At 33.7% G+C, this 23,549-nt stretch overlaps 1 protein-coding gene across 1 annotated transcript in view; it reads right to left on the bottom strand.

Annotated features, from left to right (window-relative positions):
• Positions 1-23,549, bottom strand: part of LOC100373726 (receptor-type tyrosine-protein phosphatase S) — an 82,933-nt gene that overhangs the window by 10,992 nt on the left and 48,392 nt on the right. The window contains exons 24-31 of the mRNA XM_085503917.1: positions 20,399-20,492; positions 12,517-12,623; positions 11,526-11,638; positions 11,203-11,293; positions 10,052-10,128; positions 9,788-9,824; positions 6,834-6,931; positions 5,626-5,751 (exon numbers count right to left, since the gene is read on the bottom strand). Coding sequence (XP_085360043.1) covers positions 5,626-5,751; positions 6,834-6,931; positions 9,788-9,824; positions 10,052-10,128; positions 11,203-11,293; positions 11,526-11,638; positions 12,517-12,623; positions 20,399-20,492 — 743 coding nt within the window. The remainder of the gene's footprint in view (positions 1-5,625; positions 5,752-6,833; positions 6,932-9,787; positions 9,825-10,051; positions 10,129-11,202; positions 11,294-11,525; positions 11,639-12,516; positions 12,624-20,398; positions 20,493-23,549) is intronic.

Here is a 23,549-nt window from a genome sequence, read left to right on the forward strand (position 1 = left end):
CAAAATTAAATGAGTTTGACTTATTAAAAAATTAAACATTGAAAGTTATTATTATTTTTGTCTCTAAACAAAGATGAATCAGCAAAAATCACGCTGAAATGGTGGTCACAAAAGACAGTTGCGTTTTATACACAAGTTTTTTTTTTTTGTAACTTATTTATTTTCTTGGGCTTACAATACATTTCATGAATACACATTTAAAAGACACTTCAAGTAATCCATATGAAGATGTTACTTTAAATATGGTATCAGGGAAGACCACTTCTTTTTGTGTGACGTTTCTTTCTCTTTTTGTTTGGCGATCGCACTCTCAATTTGAAAATGATGTTTAAGTAAATTAATAAAATTTGCATAGTTAGGTTTCTGTTTTTTCCATTTTGAGTAGTATATGTGGTTTCTGATCAGTGAGCAAACAAAGTTCACCGGCCAATCGTACTCCGGGTCCCCTAGTATCACACAAAGTTTACCAGGTACTTCTGTAATTTTCAGTGGTCTTCCCAGTTCCTTGATAACATCATGCCAGAGGGATTCAGTAAATTTACATGTCATAAAAAGGTGTTCATATGTTTCACTATATTCGTTACAGAAAGTACATTGGTATTCAGGGAAGCGTTCTAGATTTACTTTGTGTAAATGGTCATTTGTATACAGTATGTTATGTAATAACTTGAAATGAAATTCTCTGGATTTTGTGTCAATTGATAACCTTGTAATCATTTTATACATTTCCTTCCATTCAATTTCCAGATTAAGTTTTCTCTCTAAAGAACATTCACTTATTGGTTTCACAAAAATTTTGCTGATGAATTCTGTTTTAAGCATATTTTTGGTCAAGTCTTCCAACAAAATTTGCTTGTTTTTTATAACGATAGTTGTTTCCCTATTTTCTAGTACTTGACAATGTTTCAGTTCCTCCGGAACAGTATTGCATATTCCAATCCATTTTAGTTTATCAATAAGCGATAGGCCCTTCTCTTTGTATTCATTCCATGGTTTCAGTATACCATCAATATACAAATCCGAGATAAATCTAATTCCTGAAACATACATGTTTTGGTAAAATATTGATTTTCCGCCTATCAAAATTAATTTGTTGTTCCAGAGAACCTGATCCATGTTGTCTTGCATACCTTTGTTTTCTGCCCATGTATCTAAACAATCTGTCATGAATGCCGAAAATTTCACTGGAAGCAGTCTGGTGGAATAGTTACATTTTAATAGCACATCTCCCCCTAGTTTGTTTAATTTTTCTTTCACAAAATATTTCCAGGGGTGATCTGTCTCCTTGCTTATTGTATGTTTTAGCCATAATATTCTTTGTATTTTCTTTGTTACATACAAGTCTACCATTCCTATACCCCCTACATTCATGGAACTTTTTCAACACCTGCATTAAATTGTCAACTGATTCACTATTGGATAGAAAACATGTCATGTCATCCGCGAATGCAGATTCTTTGACCTCCTTTCCTGCTATGGTGATGCCAGCAATATTTCTGTTACCCCGTATACTGATGAGCAGGGTTTCCAGTACCAAGATAAAGAGGGCTGGTGACAGTGGGTCCCCCTGCCGTACACCTCTTTGGACTGAGAAGTAACCTGTGCCATAGCCATTATTTATTACGCTACTTTCAACATTGGTGTACATTGTTTTTACCCATTTTATAAAACTTTCTCCAAAGCCAAAATTGTGCAAGACTTTCAGTAAAAAACTCCAATTAACCATGTCAAAGGCTTTTTCGAAGTCCACTGCCATTAATATGGCTGGCAAATTCTGCTCCTCTGTATAGTTATAGATTTCATCAATTAGCCGAATGTAATCACCTACTTTGCGGTTTTTTACAAACGCAACTTGTGTTGGGCCTATTATTTCCGGTAATACTTTTTCAATTCGCTTTGCTAAGCACTTGGAAGCTAATTTCATGTCTACATTTAATAAAGTTATTGGGCGCCAGTTTTTAAGGAGCCGATGGTCCCTTCCTGGTTTTTCTATTAAGGTTATTATTCCCTGTCGTTGCGAAGGTGAGAATTGTCTCTTTTCAAACGCAAAATTGAGTGAATCAACCACCAATTGTCCCACAGAAGGCCAGAAGGTTTTATAGAAATCCGATGTCAGACCATCGTTACCCGGACTTTTGTTTTTCGGCAGTGTATTTAAGATTGTATGAATTTCCCCTTTAGAGAACAGGCCCTCGCAATGTGCTTTCGACCTTTCATTCAGATTAGGTACCTTGTCATTTAGGAAATCATTTAACATTCGATTTGTTAACTTTTTTTCTTTGTAAAGGTTTTCATAAAAGGTTTTAATTTCACAGTGGATATCCTTTTGATTTTCTATAATTATATCATTTTTCTTAATTTTTTTAATTGATGATTTGCTTGTGTTTATTTTTATTAAATTAAGAAAGTACTTATTATTTCTCTCCCCCTTTTCAAACCAGTTAGTCCTTGATCGTATAATTTGCCCCTCTGTGATGTAGTTGTATTCTTTATCCAACTCCATTTTGGCTTCCTCTAGTTCATTAAAATTTATTTCATTCGGCGCCTCTGAGCATTTTTCTTCTAGACTTTTAACTTTGTTTTCATATTCTTTTGTCTTCTCTTTACGATTTTTAGCTTGTTTCTTACTGTATTTAATTGAAAACTCTCTTATTTTAAATTTAACATAGTCCCAGATGAGGCCTGGATTTTTTCCTTTTATATCTTCCATCCAATTCTTAATTTTTTCATTTATACTATTCACATACATTTCATCCTGTGTGAGACTCGCATTAAATTTCCAATGGGACGGACCGCGTCTAGTTTGTGTAAATTTTAATTTAAGGTGGACTGCGGAGTGGTCTGATTGAATACCTGGAATTATTTCTATTTTATCCACATCATTTTGTAGATTATCCCCAATCAAAATATAATCAAGTCTACTCTGTATAACATATGGCTTCCTTCTTCGCCATGTGAATCTTTTTTGGTTTGGATTATATAACCTCCAAATGTCTACCATGTTAAAATGTTCCATAATGTCATTTATGATATCAATAGATTTTTTCCAACTTTTAGGATTCCCTCCATCTCTATCCCAACTAATATCAAGGACACAGTTTAAATCACCTCCCCAGATAATTGCACTTTCAGGTTCAAATAAGTTGTCTAGTAGCAAGTGGCGAATTTCTGATACAAATTTACTGTGATCTATTTCTTGGTTTGGCGCATAAGTATTTAAAATTATGTAAGGTTTTTCATCAATCACGGCATGGAGCAGAACATACCTTCCATTTGGATCATGTACGCATTTCTTAATAGATAAATTTAGATTCCTGGCCATCACCATAACACCCCTGCTGGACCCTGTTCCATGGGCAAACCAGCATTGCCCTTTAAATTGCATGGACCAAAACATTTCGTCCTTCGGTACACTATGTGTTTCTTGTAGGAAAATCAGATTAGCTTTTTTTCTGTTTAACCAAATAGACATTTTTTTCCTTTTGTTATACTCTCGTAATCCCCTAGCATTAAATGTTAGTACATTAATTTCCATATATTAACATGTATATTGTACATTACACCTCGTTTGCAGTGTCCCACCATCTGTTTACCCTTTGCCCATTTTATGACCATAACAAAATTAAATAAGGAGTAATAAAAACACAAAATGAATATTGAAATAACAAACAGGAAGGCACATCCTGACATACTACTACCCAAAGCACAGAAAGGATAAGGGAGAGTCGCAATCAGGTGCCAACCAACTCCACAAACAATTTGATTTCGATTTGTTCAGTTTAGAGTCTCCTCAACTGGGCAGTCTCAAGTCCTGTACCGTTAATTACCGGTATATACATATGGAAAGAGAGTACCTTTACTTAAATGTCTTTGACTGTCATGGGTTGAAGCTTTCCTTGGGCGTCTTCGACCATTAATGTGGCTGGGATCCTCCATGCTACGAAGCAGGTTTTATCAGGATTTTTAGCTTTGAATAACTTTTTGTACTCAACCAGCCGCCTACGTTCAGCTTGTACCACAGCGCTCACATCATCAGTTACAAAAATGTGATTTCCCTTGTATGGGTGGTTTCGCAATTTTCGTGGTGCCGCCATTAGTATGTTCCTTGCTTCTCCTGCACTTACGAAGGCTACCTTTATGGGTCGGTTTCTTGCTACGTTTCTTCTCGTTGCATCCAAAAATGGCGGGTCTCTGTGCGCCCTCTGTATTGCTACATTTGCCGCCTCTTCAATTCCCATGTGCTCCACTATAAATTTACGTATAAAGTCCACACTTCCGTTGCTTCCTTTTTCCGCTCCTTCTGGTATATTTCTGAAGTTTATGTTGACTCTTCTTCCTCGATTTTCCTGATCGTCTTGTTTCCATTTCATCTTCTTTATTTCTATTTCAGTTTCCTTGAGTTGTTGTCTTAGTTCCATCACTTCTGTTTTCATAGCTGCGTCTTTCATCCCTTCTTCTATTTTCTCGTGCGCGTTTTCAACTGATTTCTCGATATCCGAAACTTTCCCTTCTATTTCTTCAATCTTCCGAGCTAATGGCTCTATCTTTTCTATCTCTGATTTAATTTCGAATATCTTTTTCAAAATAATCGTTACTTTTTGATCAGTGGGTAGGTCCAACATCACATCAATATCGCCTGTCTGTCCGCCATCTTTATCTTTTTCTCGGTCAGGTGTGTTCCTTCTCGTTGTTCTCCCCGTTGCTTGTATCATCTGATCGAGGTTTCTCTCTTTCCCTTTGCTGCTAGACCCGTTACTCGCCATACTGCATTCAAACTTTGATGTTGGAGAGATATTCCTGTATAATTATTCAATTCTTGTGGAGCCGATCGGCTTCGATAACTCATTCACTCGCGCATGCGCACCTCCCCTTTTTATACACAAGTTTAATACTCATGTTTTATACCTTAGGACTGTCTACATTTGATCACTATAGGCAGGTGGCCTTTAGAGGTGGTTCACTAACATAGGTTTGACTGTATAACACAAAATCCATGATATCTTCATGCTCGAGAATGCTGCATATTATCAGCCAGGTTAATTTGCCAAATATTTTATAAACAATAATATTTTAAATATTTAAATTCATTAGAATATGTGAAATTACAACACATTGCCTCACTGGTCAAATATCAAGAGTGAAAATAATTTTTGAGAAAATAGTCATAAATCACATAACAATGTTCATTGGTTTATTATGTAAAATCATGGAGCTATTGTCCCATGTCCCAATATTTTTCAAAAACATTTCCATAGACCACATTGCTAAAGAAATACTGCATTGTTCAATACTTTTAAAAATCCGATATTTGAAATAATTCTGAACAAGAAAAAGTAGCCCATCATTCACAATATATGATTTGTTCAGCCTATATTACCAGGCTAAAATTTAAGATATGGCATAGTATCTCTGCCATAGAAACCTATGATAAAAGCGATATAATACTGACAAGATGATCATTATCCATTGAAATACAACCATCATTTTCTCAAAAATTAGGCTGGTGACCCCCAACTTTTTTAAGTCAGTATCACAATATATATTCTTGGTATTTCCGTTTTATATAAGTAGGCTTCTACATTAATCTACAGTTTAAAAACAAATTCTTCCTATACTGGTACTTACATGACAGACACTAAACGATCGGATATCATAATCAGCAAGTTTTATAGTCTCCTTCAATAATGGTGTAACTTTAATGTCCCCATACTCAGTAGTGCAGTCATCAGGCCAGTACTGGGAGCATTTTTCCTACAAGAAAAGTGTGTCACCAATGAATGTATAACATATACTGTAAAGGGGTTAATTATTCACTGGGTTTTAATTTTGCTTATTTCGCTGACTGGAAAAAGTGCTAAATTAAAAAACAGTGAATATGTAAAATTTAGCGAAGAACACATTATATAAATGATAAAACCGTGAATTTAAAACCCACTGAATATGCCTGAAATGGTAAATCAGCGAAATTTAAACCCAGTCATTTTACAGTAGGTTATAATCAATGTGTTCTCTAACAGGCCTGTTTGTTTGGGGATCTTGAATCACAATCGATTTTCAGAAATCATGTTGGGTCACCTTGGTGGCTACTAAGATGTATGTGATTGTTGGGAGCTTGTGATTTTTATATATATTAACAATTCTTTAACTATATATAGCAAGATGTCTCTGAATATCAATAGTTGGACTATGATTTGGCAGTTGCATCGTGCAACAGGAAATGAGCATAACTAGTTGTGTCACAAACAAATCTGAGTGCATCAGTGTTGTGTCATATCGTCTTAGAGGGAACACTGGTTATAATCTATGAAACACTGTTACCAGCTTTAATTTCACAAGAAAGTAAAAACCATTAAAATTTTTTAGTTCAGAAAATTTCTCTGGGGTTCTATAACAGAGCAGAGACTTTCTTGACATTGTGTCTTTACAAATGCCATAAAATCATCAAATCACAACAGTTCCTAGCAGCAAAAATCATGTCACTGTCACAATATGTGTGATTGTTTATTTACTACTCAGATCAACTTTATATGCTCTTCTTATGAAAGATGACATGAATTTAATTATTCTGTGGAAATCTGTTATAGTTTGTGATACAGACTGTATTATTGGTACTTAGAACAGGAACACCAAATATGTGACAGTTTTAGCACTTCTAATCTATAGGATAAAATTCTACCAAATCCATCATCCATCCATCATTGGGGGTCTGGGTAGAATAGATATTCTGCATATTGAGTAGCAGATCAAATCTACAATCTCACTCACGTAAGGTGAAGTGCTGTACCATGCCCAGAAACAAAATGTATAATTATAATATGACTAGAATCACTCACCCTGTTTGATTCAGCACACTTGGTTACCATGACAATAGTTAATGATTTCTGTTCCCAGATCATTCTCCAGAAGTCATTCACAGTTTCTTCTTTTGGTCCTGATAAGAACATACATGTAGTTCATTGGTTATGAAAAGTAGTTAGATCTAAGTTTCATTCAGAATAGGCGAGATCTCGTGAGTTGCGTGAAAGACGTTGAATGATCAAACGATTTGATTTTGAACTTATTTCGTAGCTCACATCAAAAGGTCGATCTTTGACAGGAAAATATTGCATTTAAATACCCTTACTTCATCAAAATTGACCATCATCAAATGTGTACAGCACATTACTAAGCATGAAAATATCCCCCCAAATACACGTTTGTCGAATCCCACGCGATGTTTGTTGCCACTATGATGGTGCGACCTTTGTCCTGTTTTCACGCTCGATTTCATGCATAATGCGGGATCTCGCAGGTCGATTAACATGACAACAAAATACCTAACACAATGCTTGAAAATATTAATTTCTGAGAAGAGACAAATTTGAGTACATGAATGCAATCTGGCTCATGGTTTCTGAAAAAGAACTGACCCAGGTGCACTACAAATATGAAGACAATATGACTTGTGGTTTCTGAGAAAGAACTGACCCAGGTGCACTACAAATATGAAGACAATATGACTTGTGGTTTCTGAGAAAGAACTAACCCAGGTGCACTACAAATATGAAGACAATATGACTTGTGGTTTCTGAGAAAGAACTGATCCAAGTGCACTACAAATATGAAGACAATATGACTTGTGGTTTCTGAGAAAGAACTAACCCAGGTGCACTACAAATATGAAGACAATATGACTTGTGGTTTCTGAGAAAGAACTGACCCAGGTGCACTACAAATATGAAGACAATATGACTTGTGGTTTCTGAGAAAGAACTAACCTAGGTGGACTACAAATATGAAGACAATATGACTTGTGGTTTCTGAGAAAGAACTGACCCAGGTGCACTACAAATATGAAGACAATATGATTTGTGGTTTCTGAGAAAGAACTAACCCAGGTGGACTACAATAATGAAGACAATATGACTTGTGGTTTCTGAGAAAGAACTAACCTAGGTGCACTACAAATATGAAGACAATATGACTTGTGGTTTCTGAGAAAGAACTGACCCAGGTGCACTACAAATATGAAGACAATATGATTTGTGGTTTCTGAGAAAGAACTAACCCAGGTGCACTACAAATATGAAGACAATATGACTTGTGGTTTCTGAGAAAGAACTGACCCAGGTGCACTACAAATATGAAGACAATATGACTTGTGGTTTCTGAGAAAGAACTAACCCAGGTGCACTACAAATATGAAGACAATATGACTTGTGGTTTCTGAGAAAGAACTAACCCAGGTGCACTACAAATATGAAGACAATATGACTTGTGGTTTCTGAGAAAGAACTGACCCAGGTGCACTACAAATATGAAGACAATATGATTTGTGGTTTCTGAGAAAGAACTGACCCAGGTGCACTACAAATATGAAGACAATATGACTTGTGGTTTCTGAGAAAGAACTAACCCAGGTGCACTACAAATATGAAGACAATATGACTTGTGGTTTCTGAGAAAGAACTAACCCAGGTGCACTACAAATATGAAGACAATATGACTTGTGGTTTCCGAGAAAGAACTAACCCAGGTGCACTACAAATATGAAGACAATATGACTTGTGGTTTCTGAGAAAGAACTGACCCAGGTGCACTACAAATATGAAGACAATATGACTTGTGGTTTCTGAGAAAGAACTAACCCAGGTGCACTACAAATATGAAGACAATATGACTTGTGGTTTCTGAGAAAGAACTGACCCAGGTGCACTACAAATATGAAGACAATATGGCTTGTTGTTTCTGAGAAAGAACTGACCCAGGTGCACTACAAATATGAAGACAATATGACTTGTGGTTTCTGAGAAAGAACTAACCCAGGTGCACTACAAATATGAAGACAATATGACTTGTGGTTTCTGAGAAAGAACTGACCCAGGTGCACTACAAATATGAAGACAATAAGACTTGTGGTTTCTGAGAAAGAACTAACCCAGGTGCACTACAAATATGAAGACAATATGACTTGTGGTTTCTGAGAAAGAACTAACCCAGGTGCACTACAAATATGAAGACAATATGACTTGTGGTTTCTGAGAAAGAACTGACCCAGGTGCACTACAAATATGAAGACAATATGATTTGTGGTTTCTGAGAAAGAACTGACCCAGGTGCACTACAAATATGAAGACAATATGACTTGTGGTTTCTGAGAAAGAACTGACCCAGGTGCACTACAAATATGAAGACAATATGACTTGTGGTTTCTGAGAAAGAACTAACCCAGGTGCACTACAAATATGAAGACAATATGACTTGTGGTTTCTGAGAAAGAACTGACCCAGGTGCACTACAAATATGAAGACAATATGACTTGTTGTTTCTGAGAAAGAACTGACCTAGGTGCACTACAAATATGAAGACAATATGACTTGTGGTTTCTGAGAAAGAACTGACCCAGGTGCACTACAAATATGAAGACAATATGACTTGTGGTTTCTGAGAAAGAACTGACCCAGGTGCACTACAAATATGAAGACAATATGACTTGTGGTTTCTGAGAAAGAACTGACCCAGGTGCACTACAAATATGAAGACAATATGACTTGTGGTTTCTGAGAAAGAACTGACCTAGGTGCACTACAAATATGAAGACAATATGACTTGTGGTTTTTGAGAAAGAACAAACCCAGATAAACCTGAGGCAATCTGGCTCACGGTTTCTAAGAAATGACCAACCTAACTTGTCTCTTCCAAGACCAGCATAGTTGCACTGAAGGCAATCTCACTTGTGATCTGGGAAAGGACCAACCCAGAAGGGCTACAATAATTGTTAAAAGAATATACATGAAATTAAAGTTACCTTGTGCAGCAATAAACTTGTTATGACTCTTGTAACCCTTAGAAAACAAGAAACAGAATATTACAATAATGTACAGACAGGTGTGTCTATCACTTATAGACAGAGAATAAATGCGTTTTGCCAAGAAAAAAAACATAGAATTTTGAAATAAAATAATTCATTGTGATAAAACCACTTGAAAAAAAGCAAATTGAAACTAGTTCATTCAAACTATTGGCATAATGAAAAGTGGAACAAAAATAATGAACACAAGATTATACTTACATCGACATAACAAGCATTAATGTAATCAGAGTATGGATCATCTTCAATCGGAGTTAGTTTCACTCTTGTCTGGTCATCTAGAAAGAAAGATATTGATGTATACAAGGTAGTGTACTACAGTGTTCAGTAACAAGAAGTTGCTCTGTCATTGTAAAGTCTGTATGAATGAACCAGGTATTGGTAGCACAAACTAATGACCAAAAACTAATGATCTGATGAATTTTTGTGCAAGGTGACATTTTTAGCTCCACTGTTGAATTTGTCAAGCAGAGCTTATCCTAATGTACGAGTGATTGTCCGTCATCATCCTAGTCAACTTATTACTTTTTCGACTTCTTCTCGGAAATTAGCCTGATTGCTTTGATATTTGGTTTATATGTACTTTGGGTAGACCTCTCTCAGATTTGTTCATTTCATGATAATATCTTCAATTCTCTAATCTGATGAATATTTTTGTCATTTTTAGTAAAAAGTGATATTTTTGACTTCTTGTTGAAAAATACATGTTCAATTACTTTGATATTATACAAATAGGTATCGCAGATGGACCTCTCAAATTTGTTCATTTTCTAATGATATCTTCAATCCTTTAATTGAAATGTGCATTGTTAACACTAGAGCTATCTCAGTCGAGAGGCTGCTTCTCTGACTTTTCCCCGACTTGTTGTGCATGTGTGCAAACCAGTCTCCCAAACCTAATACGGCATGTTTTGGAAGGCAGGACAGACTGTACTCAAATTTATACAGCTGTTGGAATGAAACCCAGAATTTTTCAGACGTGAAGCGAACATTCTAACCAATATAACATCACTCATGTCTCAACTTGCAGGTGAACTGAATGTGTATCATGTGTACAATTTAGGAAGAAATATTTGAAATACAATTAGGCTTAGTTTAAGAAAAGATCATTAGAAATAAAAAATCAAAGATATCATCATGAAATGGTCAAATCTGAAAAAAGAAGGCACCTTATCTACATAGTGAATACAAAATTTTAACGAAAAAAAAAAAAAAAAATAATTAATCTGGCTTACAGATTTGATGATGATTTGCAGTAGACACTAATAATGATGAACAGTTAGTCAATGTGAAAATCTAAACTTTGACATCTTCGTAAATAAAATAATGAATAGAGAGATGATAATACTCACAGGCAAGGATATTGATATATCTGTTTTTGATTTTATTCTCAGGTATATGTGATGCTTCAACGGTCACAGGTTTGGAAGACTTTGGTAGATCCTGTAGATAAAGAATAAAAATGAATGTTCATTTTTTTAATTCCCAAAAAATATAAAAATATTTTGAATCAATAAAATTATATAAAATTTATATTATAATTGTATATTTTAAAGTGAAGGCATTAAAAACTTGAACGACAAAGCTGTAGCAATACAATGTCAGTTCCAGCACAATTTTCAATCATGTCTACTAATTGCTTCCACATTAATTCCTGGGTCACAGTTCAACTTACATCATATTCCTTTTTGAGCAGGTCATTATCATTAGCATGCTTAGTGGCCCATACCAGTGGCAATTGTTCAGCAGGAATAGGTGGATATGTCGGTGCATTCTCATAGAGTGCATCTAAAAATTAAATAAAAAACCAATGTTTAAGTCCAATTATTGGCTACACCTCAATAAATTAATAAATCGCTCAATAAATTTGAATACCTATATTTCCAGGAACACTAAATTAAAAATATTTTACGGAAATATTGAATAGTACTTGTCTCAGAATATCTTTTGATATTCTGAAAGTCATGGAAATATGCAGATTAATTTGATAGGAAAACCAATAATACTTGTGACAGTAAAATAAAGTTTTGGCATGAAAAATTGCCAAAAATATTTTGGCTTAGAATTTGTCATTTGAGATTATATCTCTTGCCAAATTATTGCATATACTTTCATACACCAATGAGATTACACATTATAATAAAATAACTTTTTCCATTCATAACTTGTTTTTCAGCAATTTGTCTTGATGGTAATCAAGTAATTCACTCTCCACAGTTTATGCTTTCAGTCAGATGCATAGCCACAGTATAGGTGCACTTAAAATGTTGTCAGAAATATTTTTTGATTTGTGTTTACTGCTCTAATGAAAATGTGCATTCAATAGCCTAAGAGAAATTAGAGATCAGAACCTTGATTATTTGACAGCTCACATTTTTTTTTAAAAACTGTTTTGCACATTTTTATGTAGTTTTCTATTATTTCTTTGTTAATTTTTGACTAAACAGATGTAATTTCCATTACCGTCAGGTCTTTACTACAATTTTTTGAAAAAATAATTAATTCAGACATCATCTATTATCAAAGGATTTTGAAAAATCTACAAATAGAATAGGCTTAGTCTAGTGAATAGGTCTGGAGGGTTCTGGGTTTAGGTAGTATGGTATATGCTGACATTTTTTTTAAATCAGGAGATGAATTTACATGTAACAAAAACTTAATCATACCTTGATTTATAAAAGCAGAATTCTGCCTGCCTTTATTCTGTGAATAGGATCTCATTCTCAAGACATTACCATAAGCAGTTTTTTTCTCTCCATTTTTCCGTCTATGTCTGAACAATATAATAACAAATTAATAATTACATATTTATGTTACAGGGTCAGGGTTTAATTTATAATAATAATATCAACTGAGCCAAACTCAGTATTGCTGTACTGGTAACACTTTATACATGTACATGATAGGTGTCTCTGATTAATTCATACTGTAATGATCAGATTTCAATAAATACATTATTATGTGTGATTTTACTAAACGACAATTATGCTTCTAGAAGAGTAAATATGGGCATACCATAAAATGAGCATAGTGAATCAGAGTGAGTTTCTGGTACTTAAAATACAGCGACAATGGAAACATTTTTGGCTCACATTCACTTTATAGATAAAATCACTATATTATGTAGTTTTTGAGGCATGGAACAATCAATGATCACTGAATCTCATGCATCCTTTTCCGATGTATTCATCCTTACAAACAAGAACATATTTTTTTCACATATAGCAACCTATTCATGAGATAACAGCAACCCCTTACAAAAGTTTCCCAGAAGATTTTTAAAATCCTAAAGGAATTTTCTAGAAATGCTATAGAACATGTAATATTCCTATATGTATTTATGCAAAATCCTATAGGAATCAAGTAGTCCTATAAGAGTTTACATCTGCAGTCCTATAGGACCAATACATGAGATCTTTTAACTTTAAACTAATAGTTCTATGGGACGGAATATTTCTACCTGTCTGTATATGTAGAGTAGAGGTTAACTAGATTCATGTCACTCCCTTACAAAAATGTTCTCAAGATATTACATAGAAATTTGATATCAAAAATATTTTCCATGTATTTTATATTTTATTGTATTCAAACTGCAACTGTAAAGAAGCAATGTGGATGAGGATATGTATTTTTTAGTGTTTTTGTTCGATATTGCATATTGACAGATACATTAGACTGTGATTTATGATGAACTGAATCAATGTTCTTGTACTACACATCAGAGTATCTGTTTAATGTAACAATGAAAGACTCTAATATGCATGTGCATTAGTTGTTTTGGTGCATACAATAATGATCAGTACACATGTGTGTAGGTGTTTAGGACTATATCTAACGAATATTGCTGTGTGTGCTGCAACTGCAACATTTTTAGTTAAGCTGATCATCCAATTTTGTCTACAGTTGGAGAATCGAACAACAATAATAAAAACAAATATTTGTTCTCATCCATATTGCATCTTTAAGAATGTAGTAGAATTTTTTTCGGGAGTAAAATACTTAATTTTACTTTTTTTAAAAATGAATGTTTACTGTATTCATGACGGAACATACGTGACGTTACATTGTTTTGCCAAAATCACATTTTTTTGACAAGTGCGTCTGAAAATAGTTGTCATAGGAAACACTATAGAACTTATCACAACAGAGACAAACAGCTGATTAGTGGAAAACACAACATTGATTCTACTATAACTCTTAAGAACCAACAGCAACAATAAACATGCATACGTGCTACAGAACACCTAAGGTAAATGGTTATCACTTATTTTAATACATTATTAAAACTCGCAAAACTGTCCTGCAACTGGAAATTTAGTATGGAGACCGTGTTCCTATGTAGTACATCAATACAAGCCCCCGAAATAAAAATAAACCTTGTACATCGCCAAATATTGCATGGTGTATAAACACTAGCCCTGATCTTGTATCATTGTCAACGTCAATGCGATCTCTAGTTACGAAAATTTCGCCAACCAGAGAGCCCTGTCGATGCTTGCACCACAACAAATGATTGACAACTGGCGACAATGCCATGTACCAAGGAATGCGAGAATACTTGGCGGAACTACTTGGATTTTCGTGTACATTAAAACAAGGGGTTCTTTGTTAACATATTTTAAATAAATCTCAAATGATGTTCATTGCATTATTAAAATCGAAGTGTCCTACACGATATAATGTAATATCTAGTTGGAGCCTCCGAGCCTACAGAGAAAAGAACACCTGTTCTTTCTTCATTCTCGAGTGGCAAACAGAGATTACATTAATCTTGTTTGTACAACATAACTGTGTTGTTTTCCCTCACAAATCAAGGCCTGAAAACAGTTTGATTTGGTTCAAATGGCAATTGCCGACCATTGGAATCACCAACTACAATGAAATACAATATTTACAGGTTTCTCATTGTCAGATATTATCACAACTACTATGGTTTGTTACCCGTTCTATGTTTCAGTCAATTTCAATCATTTCAATATAAGCGCAAACCCAGTCAATTAAAATAGTACTCCTCGGTGAGTACTCATCAGATCTCTTCACTTTCTCAGTTATTGTATAAATGAACAAAAAGAATTTTTTTTATAAATTTACGTATTCTAAAAATTTTACTGTCCGAATGTAAAGACAGACACCACAAATTAACAAAACACAAACATAGACCTGTACAAAAAACCAGAAAATTTACACAAAATCATTTTGATCTATATTTTTCCAGTGTTTTATTCTGCAATTTTTAATAGCCCTTTTCCTCACAATACTGATTTGAAGTCTCAATAACGGATTTATTTACTCAACGATCATGTGACTACAAACTGTGGGTTACGCATGACATAACATTGATTTATTTCATAAAATATATAGTTAGGTTGAAATTAGATCAACTTTTGTGAGAATATAATTAAATATACTTTACTCCCAGGAAAACTCTGGGTACTACATCCTTAAAAAATTCCCAGTCAACTAATAATTAATAATTTTCATACAAAAAAATATGATTAAAAGAAATCAGATTGGCTGATCTGCTCTATTTCAATTCATAATTGGCAAATTAGAAGAAAAACATAAATACTCAAGTGTTTTGAAAAACTTTTTAACTTTTAAATTATTGAGAGATATGTTTTTATATATAACACAGAGACTGAACTTCCTCTCACCAGCAGCCTCCTTCTGAGTGATTTACCCATCATGCACTACATGTCACATATTATTTGTGTCAGGGAGTGTGGACCTGTCACAATGACTTTGTGGAAAAACAAATGTAATTTTACCTATTTTTTTGGACCAAGTAGACCACAAACCTGTAGAGAACATGTGAGTAACATTATTATGGTATATCTTGGTATTTTTAATGTGGTTTTAGCTTTAGAAAACACAAACACACAAAGGTACTGCAGGGATCTCACAAGCTCAATGGGAGTGCTGGTTGTTCATGAATATTAATGAGTTATATGAATATTAATGAATAATGCATATTAATGAGATTGGTCACAAAGCAAATACTTTTTTTATTCAAGTCAATGATTTTTTATATAATCAATGTAGTATTCTTGTATTCATCTGCATAAGTGGTTCAAGATATACAGTACTTCCTAGATTTGAACAAATTACAAAAACAAAATAGTTTGAATTTAAAAATGAAACACTTTCTAAACACGAAATGCAAATGCTACAAACTAAAAACTTTATTTGTACCATCATCTCCTATAACATTTATATTTACAGTAATGAACGAATCAGTAATACTTGCAAACGATCATCAATGCACAAATTTTTACTTCGTTTTGATATGAAATACAAGTAAAATTTTGATCACTCAATCACTTTGTTAAAACACACAGACCTGCCATGAAGTTTGTGGAGCGTTAGTTGATCAGTGGTACATGTAGGTCAGAAATGCCATTAACCAATCTGAGTGCCGCAAAGTACTGCCGGTTGAATTCTGAGTTTTCCGAATAGTAGTGATCATAAAAATTACATTGCAGAAGTAAAACAATGTCGAAACATGTTTTGGCATGGATTTCAGTTGAAAACCGTATGATGGTTTTTGAAAGAGGTGATTAGCAATTTTTAAAAAGTGTTGAAAAAAAAGTTTTGACGTCATTCTTGATGATAACTCGCGCAATAAACATGTTACTTTTGCTTGAGTAGCGCTGACCACAGCCAACCAACGTGGTGAGCTGGTATTGTGATTGTGTATTTAAGGATTAGCAACACTGAATTAAAGGGGAAGTCAAGCCAATGTTTATACACAATATTTATTAACAGATTAATATTAGGTACGACCAACTGTCGACAGTCTAAGTTTTTGTATATCACTTTTCTTTCTCTAGATATTTTACTTTTCAACGATATTATGTAGTCCGTCATCTTGATTCTCCAGCAAAGAATTGTGGTTAAAGTGTGACATCATATCCACTGTTGTGAAAAATTGAGAAAATGCTTCCATCTATAACGTGAGAAATACTGATGCAAATTTGTTCAAATCGTCGGTGTGCATATTAATTATGTATACAAGCTGGTAGGCTGGTTGGCAATCCGCTCTGCTCAAAAAAAAAGCAACATGTTTTTGGTTGTTTCCATAGTGTGACATAAACATGAAGCTAACGTCGGTTTATAACTAAATGGGCCCATATACGAAGTTTGCAAAAACATTCAGTCTTTAGAATGTCACTTAGTTTATTACTAGGACGTAATCTTCTGTTACATCATTTATTATTTACATCTGTTTTGCGATAGTATTTTCTAGAATGAAGGCAGCATTCATAGTTCATTCAAAGTTGCGTTGGGATTATGTTGATACAGTGGTAACAATGTTGGCGCCGGCAATCTCCTACCAGTGCGCAACGTAGCCAAAATAAAAAGCATGGTCATTTGAACACTGCTATTACAAAAACACAGTCAGCTGGCATTGGTGTTGCTGGGTGTATATGATAGAGGGAAGTTGTGCAACCAAATTTGTCGAGTTCGCAGTTTTTCGCCGATAAAAAAATAACTAAGGCAAAAACTCACGGGTTTTCAGCATTTTTGTAATAAAGACATTATTCTCTATCAATAATCCGCCCAAAATAGGAACATTTCTACTAATTCTTGTGTTTTTTCAAAGGTTTTCGAAAAACCTGCGATTAGGCTGCGAAAGTAGAACATTCCAGAGGAGGTGAAAAGGAAGAGCATGTGAGCGATGGACGTAGGGCTCTTTGGCAACAACCGCAAACGTATCCTGTCCAGCCATTGGTTGGCCACATAGAGGTCAAAATACGCGTTCTATTTTTACTCGTTAAATTTGGCTCTTCCGAAAAGAAAAGGGGGTATGTCAACGTCACAGCATATTAAATGATTCCCATTTTTCAGTGTGCTTTGCTAATTTGCCGCCTCCTATCGCTATCTCTTTTTCAAAATTATAAACTTGCCTAATGAGATATAGACATCCATGGAAAGAAGGTTTTTCGTTTCTCATTTTAGAAAAGTTTAGCTAGAAGAATAATATGATTTGCTATAATCGAAAAATCCTTGTTCCCAAGATTAATATCTTGGTTATATCTAAGGGCAGGCAGATGAGCGAAACGCACCAAAATAGTTTGCCAGAAAGTCTTCACAACTATACACTCACAGAATAGATGAATCAATGTTTCATCATACGTTTCACAGAAACTGCATTTTGGTGATGTAACCAGGCTAGAGTTCATGGAATATAAATCTTTGTTTGTATAGAGAACTTTATGATTTAGTTTAAATTGAAAATTTCTTGTTCTATTATCAATTGTAGTGGTGAATGGCAAATTATACACATCTGAAAAATTACCGGCAATACTAGCATGGTCACTATTCAATATTTCTGACAGTTTTCTTTTACTCGTAGGACGGGTGGCAACTTTGTTGATTAACTCTCAGCATATTTTTCTGCTGTCAATTTCGTTAACTTTGGTAAAATTATTGTTGATATATAGTCCAAAATCATCAATTTTAAAATTTACTTTAATATTTGAAATAGCGCTTACTACCCTATTCCACAACATAATTCCCAAATGTGATAACCCACATGTTTGCCATCCAATCATGGTACTTTCTGAGACAAAATTATCTCATAATGGCATTACTACCCTAATATTTACCCTGTTAAATCAATTTTGATCTCTAAAAATTTTTTTTTTTTAAGTGTTTAATTATTATTTGAATAAATTTTGTAAAGTTTGTCAAATCTTGGAATCCATCTATACAAGATTTGGCTGTTGCATATAGAATGTCTCTGTTTGCATATAAGGTGCATTCTGTTGTGAAATGTTCTTCATCTTCAATTTTGGCACATTTCTGCTTTGTAGTGGTATTTTATGTTTTTGATGATGACCAGTTTGTGGCAAATCAGTCTAAATCTTGCAAATGTCCCTATATGTATCAGACTTGCTGTTTCAACAAGAAGTCAAAAATATCGTTTTTTACCAAAAATTACAAAAATTTTCACCCAAATTAGAGAATTGAAGATATCATCATGAAATGATCAAATCTGAGAGAGGTTCACATGTAGTATCTATATATGTAATATCAAAGCAATTGGACTTACGTTTTTTAACAAGAAGTCAAAAATATCACTTTTTACCAAAAATTACAAAAATATTCACCCAAATTAGAGAATTGAAGATATCATCATGAAATGATCAAATCTGAGAGAGGTTCACATGTAGTATCTATATTACATGTATGTAATATCAAAGCAATTGGACTTGTGGTTTTTAACAAGAAGTCAAAAATATCACTTTTTACCAAAAATTACAAAAATATTCACCTAAATTAGAGAATTAAAGATATCATTACGAAATGAACAAATCTGAGAGAGGTTCACATGTAGTATCTATATATGTAATATCAAAGCAATTGGACTTGCCCAAGGTAAATATACACCAAGTATCAAAGAAAACAGGATTGTAGTTTTCAAGAAGAAGTCGAAAAGAAGTAAAAGGTTGATGCGAACACTGGACAATCACTCATATGATAAGTTGACAGCGGAGCTAAAAATGCAATTATTGAAATTATACATTTTTACCATATTTGTTCTTTAGTAGTGCATGTGCTTATGTAAAAATACAGAAATTTTGTCTATGGTAAAAATAATATTTTAAAGATTTAATATAAAGCCAATGCAATTTTGGTTTTATATGCACTTCTATGGGCGGTGTGCTGTGCAATTAGTGTAATAGGACAAATACAGTATATTATAAGTTGTAGTTATTTTTGTATTTTTTAAACTTTTCATTTAAAAAAATTTACATTCTTTTTTGTATTACAGGTGCAGTGCCCCAATCCTACAAATGACACACAGATACCGGTAATAAGTGAAAGTATATTGTTTAAGGCAGTAAACTTTTGTTTTACTTCAGTGTACATTTCTTGATAAGTTTGTAATTACTGGTACGGTAGAGACTATTTACTGTTTGGCCTTTTTAATTTAATATAAAATAATTTTTTTTTTAATAAAAAAAAATATTTTGGAGTACATACATGTAGAGGGGGAATTGTCATCAACGTATTTTTTTCATTGTATATCAAGTAATATATTCATGATAATAGTTTTATGTTATCCTTCAATTGTATTTCAATTATGTATGCTACATGTTGAGAAACTACTCTTGTATAACTAATTTTAGTTTATGATATTATGTAAATGACTGATGGACTCTTTCTCCAAAAAGAGCTTGGAAAAAAAGGGTTGTCATATTTTGACACAAAACACTATAGAATTCCTATAATATTTTGACACAAAATCCTATAGGGCATTGTCGTGTATAATTCCTATAATTTTTTTACACAAAATAATATGGGACTTTGTCCTGTAGGATTCCTTTAACATTTTGACACACAATCATACAGGATTCCTATAACACAAATTGCTATAGGAATCCTACAGGAAATGTTTGTAAGAGACTTTTATGAACTTTATTGAACAATCCAAGTAAAATGGAAATATGCATAGTTAATATGAAGTTGATTTTATAGTGATGTACTTAATGTACTCATGTCCTTTGATAACAAGTTGATTGAGATGTTAATTTGACTCACCTAAGCAGGATTACAGCAAGAACAATAACGATCGCAAGCAGAATAACAATTAATACAACAGCAATGATGATGGCAGTAGATGCTGAAGACTTTGCTAAAAGAAAGAGAATATACAACACTTAATGTATGATACTACATGTATATTATGAGTAAAATGGGTACTGGAGATATATGTCAGTTGATAATATGAAAATAACACAAAGATTGTCACAACAATACACCTGGTCAGTTCTGTAATAGTGACGTTTATTGCCAAGATAATGATATGCATGTCTATAGTGGCGAAATATATGTTAGGATAATGATTTGTAGAACATAAGTGTACAATGTCTATGGTGGCAATATATGTCAAGATAATGATACGCAGAACATCAGTGTACAATGTGTATGGTGGCAATATATGTCAAGATAATGATTTGTAGAACATCAGTGTACAATGTGTATGGTGGCAATATATGTCAAGATAATGATTTGTAGAACATAAGTGTACAATGTCTATGGTGGCAATATATGTCAAGATAATGATATGCAGAACATCAGTGTACAATGTGTATGGTGGCAATATATGTCAAGATAATGATACGCAGAACATCAGTGTACAATGTGTATGGTGGCAATATATGTCAAGATAATGATTTGTAGAACATCAGTGTACAATGTGTATGGTGGCAATATATGTCAAGATAATGATTTGTAGAACATAAGTGTACAATGTCTATGGTGGCAATATATGTCAAGATAATGATATGCAGAACATCAGTGTACAATGTCTATGGTGGCAATATATGTCAAGATAATGATATGTAGAACATCAGTGTACAATGTGTATGGTGGCAATATATGTCAAGATAATGATTTGTAGAACATCAGTGCACAATGTCTATGGTGGCAATATATGTCAAGATAATGATATGCAGAACATCAGTGTACAATGTGTATGGTGGCAATATATGTCAAGATAATGATTTGTAGAACATCAGTGTACAATGTCTATGGTGGCAATATATATCAAGATAATGATATGCAGAACATCAGTGTACAATGTCTATGGTGGCAATATATGTCAAGATAATGATATGTAGAACATCAGTGTACAATGTGCATGGTGGCAATATATGTCAATATAATGATATGCAGAACATCAGTGTACAATGTGCATGGTGGCAATATATGTCAAGATAATGATATGCAAAACATCAGTGTACAATGTCTATGGTGGCAATATATGTCAAGATAATGATTTGTAGAACATTAGTGTACAATGTGCATGCTGGCAATATATGTCAAGATAATGATATGCAGAACATCACTGTACAATGTGTATGGTGGCAATATATGTCAAGATAATGATATGCAAAACATCAGTGTACAATGTCTATGGTGGCAATATATGTCAAGATAATGATTTGTAGAACATTAGTGTACAATGTGCATGCTGGCAATATATGTCAAGATAATGATATGCAGAACATCAGTGTACAATGTGTATGGTGGCAATATATGTCAAGATAATGATATGCAGAACATCAGTGTACAATGTCTATGGCGGCAATATATGTCAAGATAATGATATGTAGAACATTAGTGTACAATGTGCATGCTGGCAATATATGTCAAGATAATGATATGCAGAACATCAGTGTACAATGTCTATGGCGGCAATATATGTCAAGATAATGATTTGTAGAACATTAGTGTACAATGTGCATGCTGGCAATATATGTCAAGATAATGATATGCAGAACATCAGTGTACAATGTCTATGGCGGCAATATATGTCAAGATAATGATATGTAGAACATTAGTGTACAATGTGCATGCTGGCAATATATGTCAAGATAATGATATGCAGAACATCAGTGTACAATGTCTATGGCGGCAATATATGTCAAGATAATGATTTGTAGAACATTAGTGTACAATGTGCATGCTGGCAATATATGTCAAGATAATGATATGCAGAACATCAGTGTACAATGTCTATGGCGGCAATATATGTCAAGATAATGATTTGTAGAACATTAGTGTACAATGTGCATGCTGGCAATATATGTCAAGATAATGATATGCAGAACATCAGTGTACAATGTGTATGGTGGCAATATATGTCAAGATAATGATATGTAGAACATCAGTGTACAATGTCTATGATGGCAATATATGCCAAGATAATGATTTGTAGAACATCAGTGTACAATGTGTATGATGGCAATATATGTCAAGATAATGATATGCAGAACATCAGTGTACAATGTGCATGGTGGCAATATATGTCATGATAATGATATGCAGAACATCACTGTACAATGTCTATGGTGGCAATATATGTCAAGATAATGATATGTAGAACATTAGTGTACAATGTGTATGATGGCAATATATGTCAAGATAATGATATGCAGAACATCACTGTATAATGTCTATGGTGGCAATATATGTCAAGATAATGATATGCAAAACAGTGTACAATGTCTATGGTAGCAATATATGTCAAGATAATGATATGCAAAACAGTGTACAATGTGCATGGTGGCAATATATGTCAAGATAATGATATGCAGAACATCACTGTACAATGTGCATGGTGGCAATATATGTCATGATAATGATATGCAGAACATCACTGTACAATGTCTATGGTGGCAATATATGTCAAGATAATGATATGCAGAACATCAGTGTACAATGTGCATGGTGGCAATATATGTCATGATAATGATATGCAGAACATCACTGTACAATGTCTATGGTGGCAATATATGTCAAGATAATGATATGTAGAACATTAGTGTACAATGTGTATGATGGCAATATATGTCAAGATAATGATATGCAGAACATCACTGTATAATGTCTATGGTGGCAATATATGTCAAGATAATGATATGCAAAACAGTGTACAATGTCTATGGTAGCAATATATGTCAAGATAATGATATGCAAAACAGTGTACAATGTGCATGGTGGCAATATATGTCAAGATAATGATATGCAGAACATCACTGTACAATGTGCATGGTGGCAATATATGTCATGATAATGATATGCAGAACATCACTGTACAATGTCTATGGTGGCAATATATGTCAAGATAATGATATGCAGAACATCAGTGTACAATGTGCATGGTGGCAATATATGTCATGATAAT

This window comes from Saccoglossus kowalevskii, chromosome 9 (genome assembly GCF_978046115.1).
Source record: "Saccoglossus kowalevskii chromosome 9, keSacKowa6.1, whole genome shotgun sequence".
NCBI classification, from domain to species: domain Eukaryota; kingdom Metazoa; phylum Hemichordata; class Enteropneusta; family Harrimaniidae; genus Saccoglossus; species Saccoglossus kowalevskii.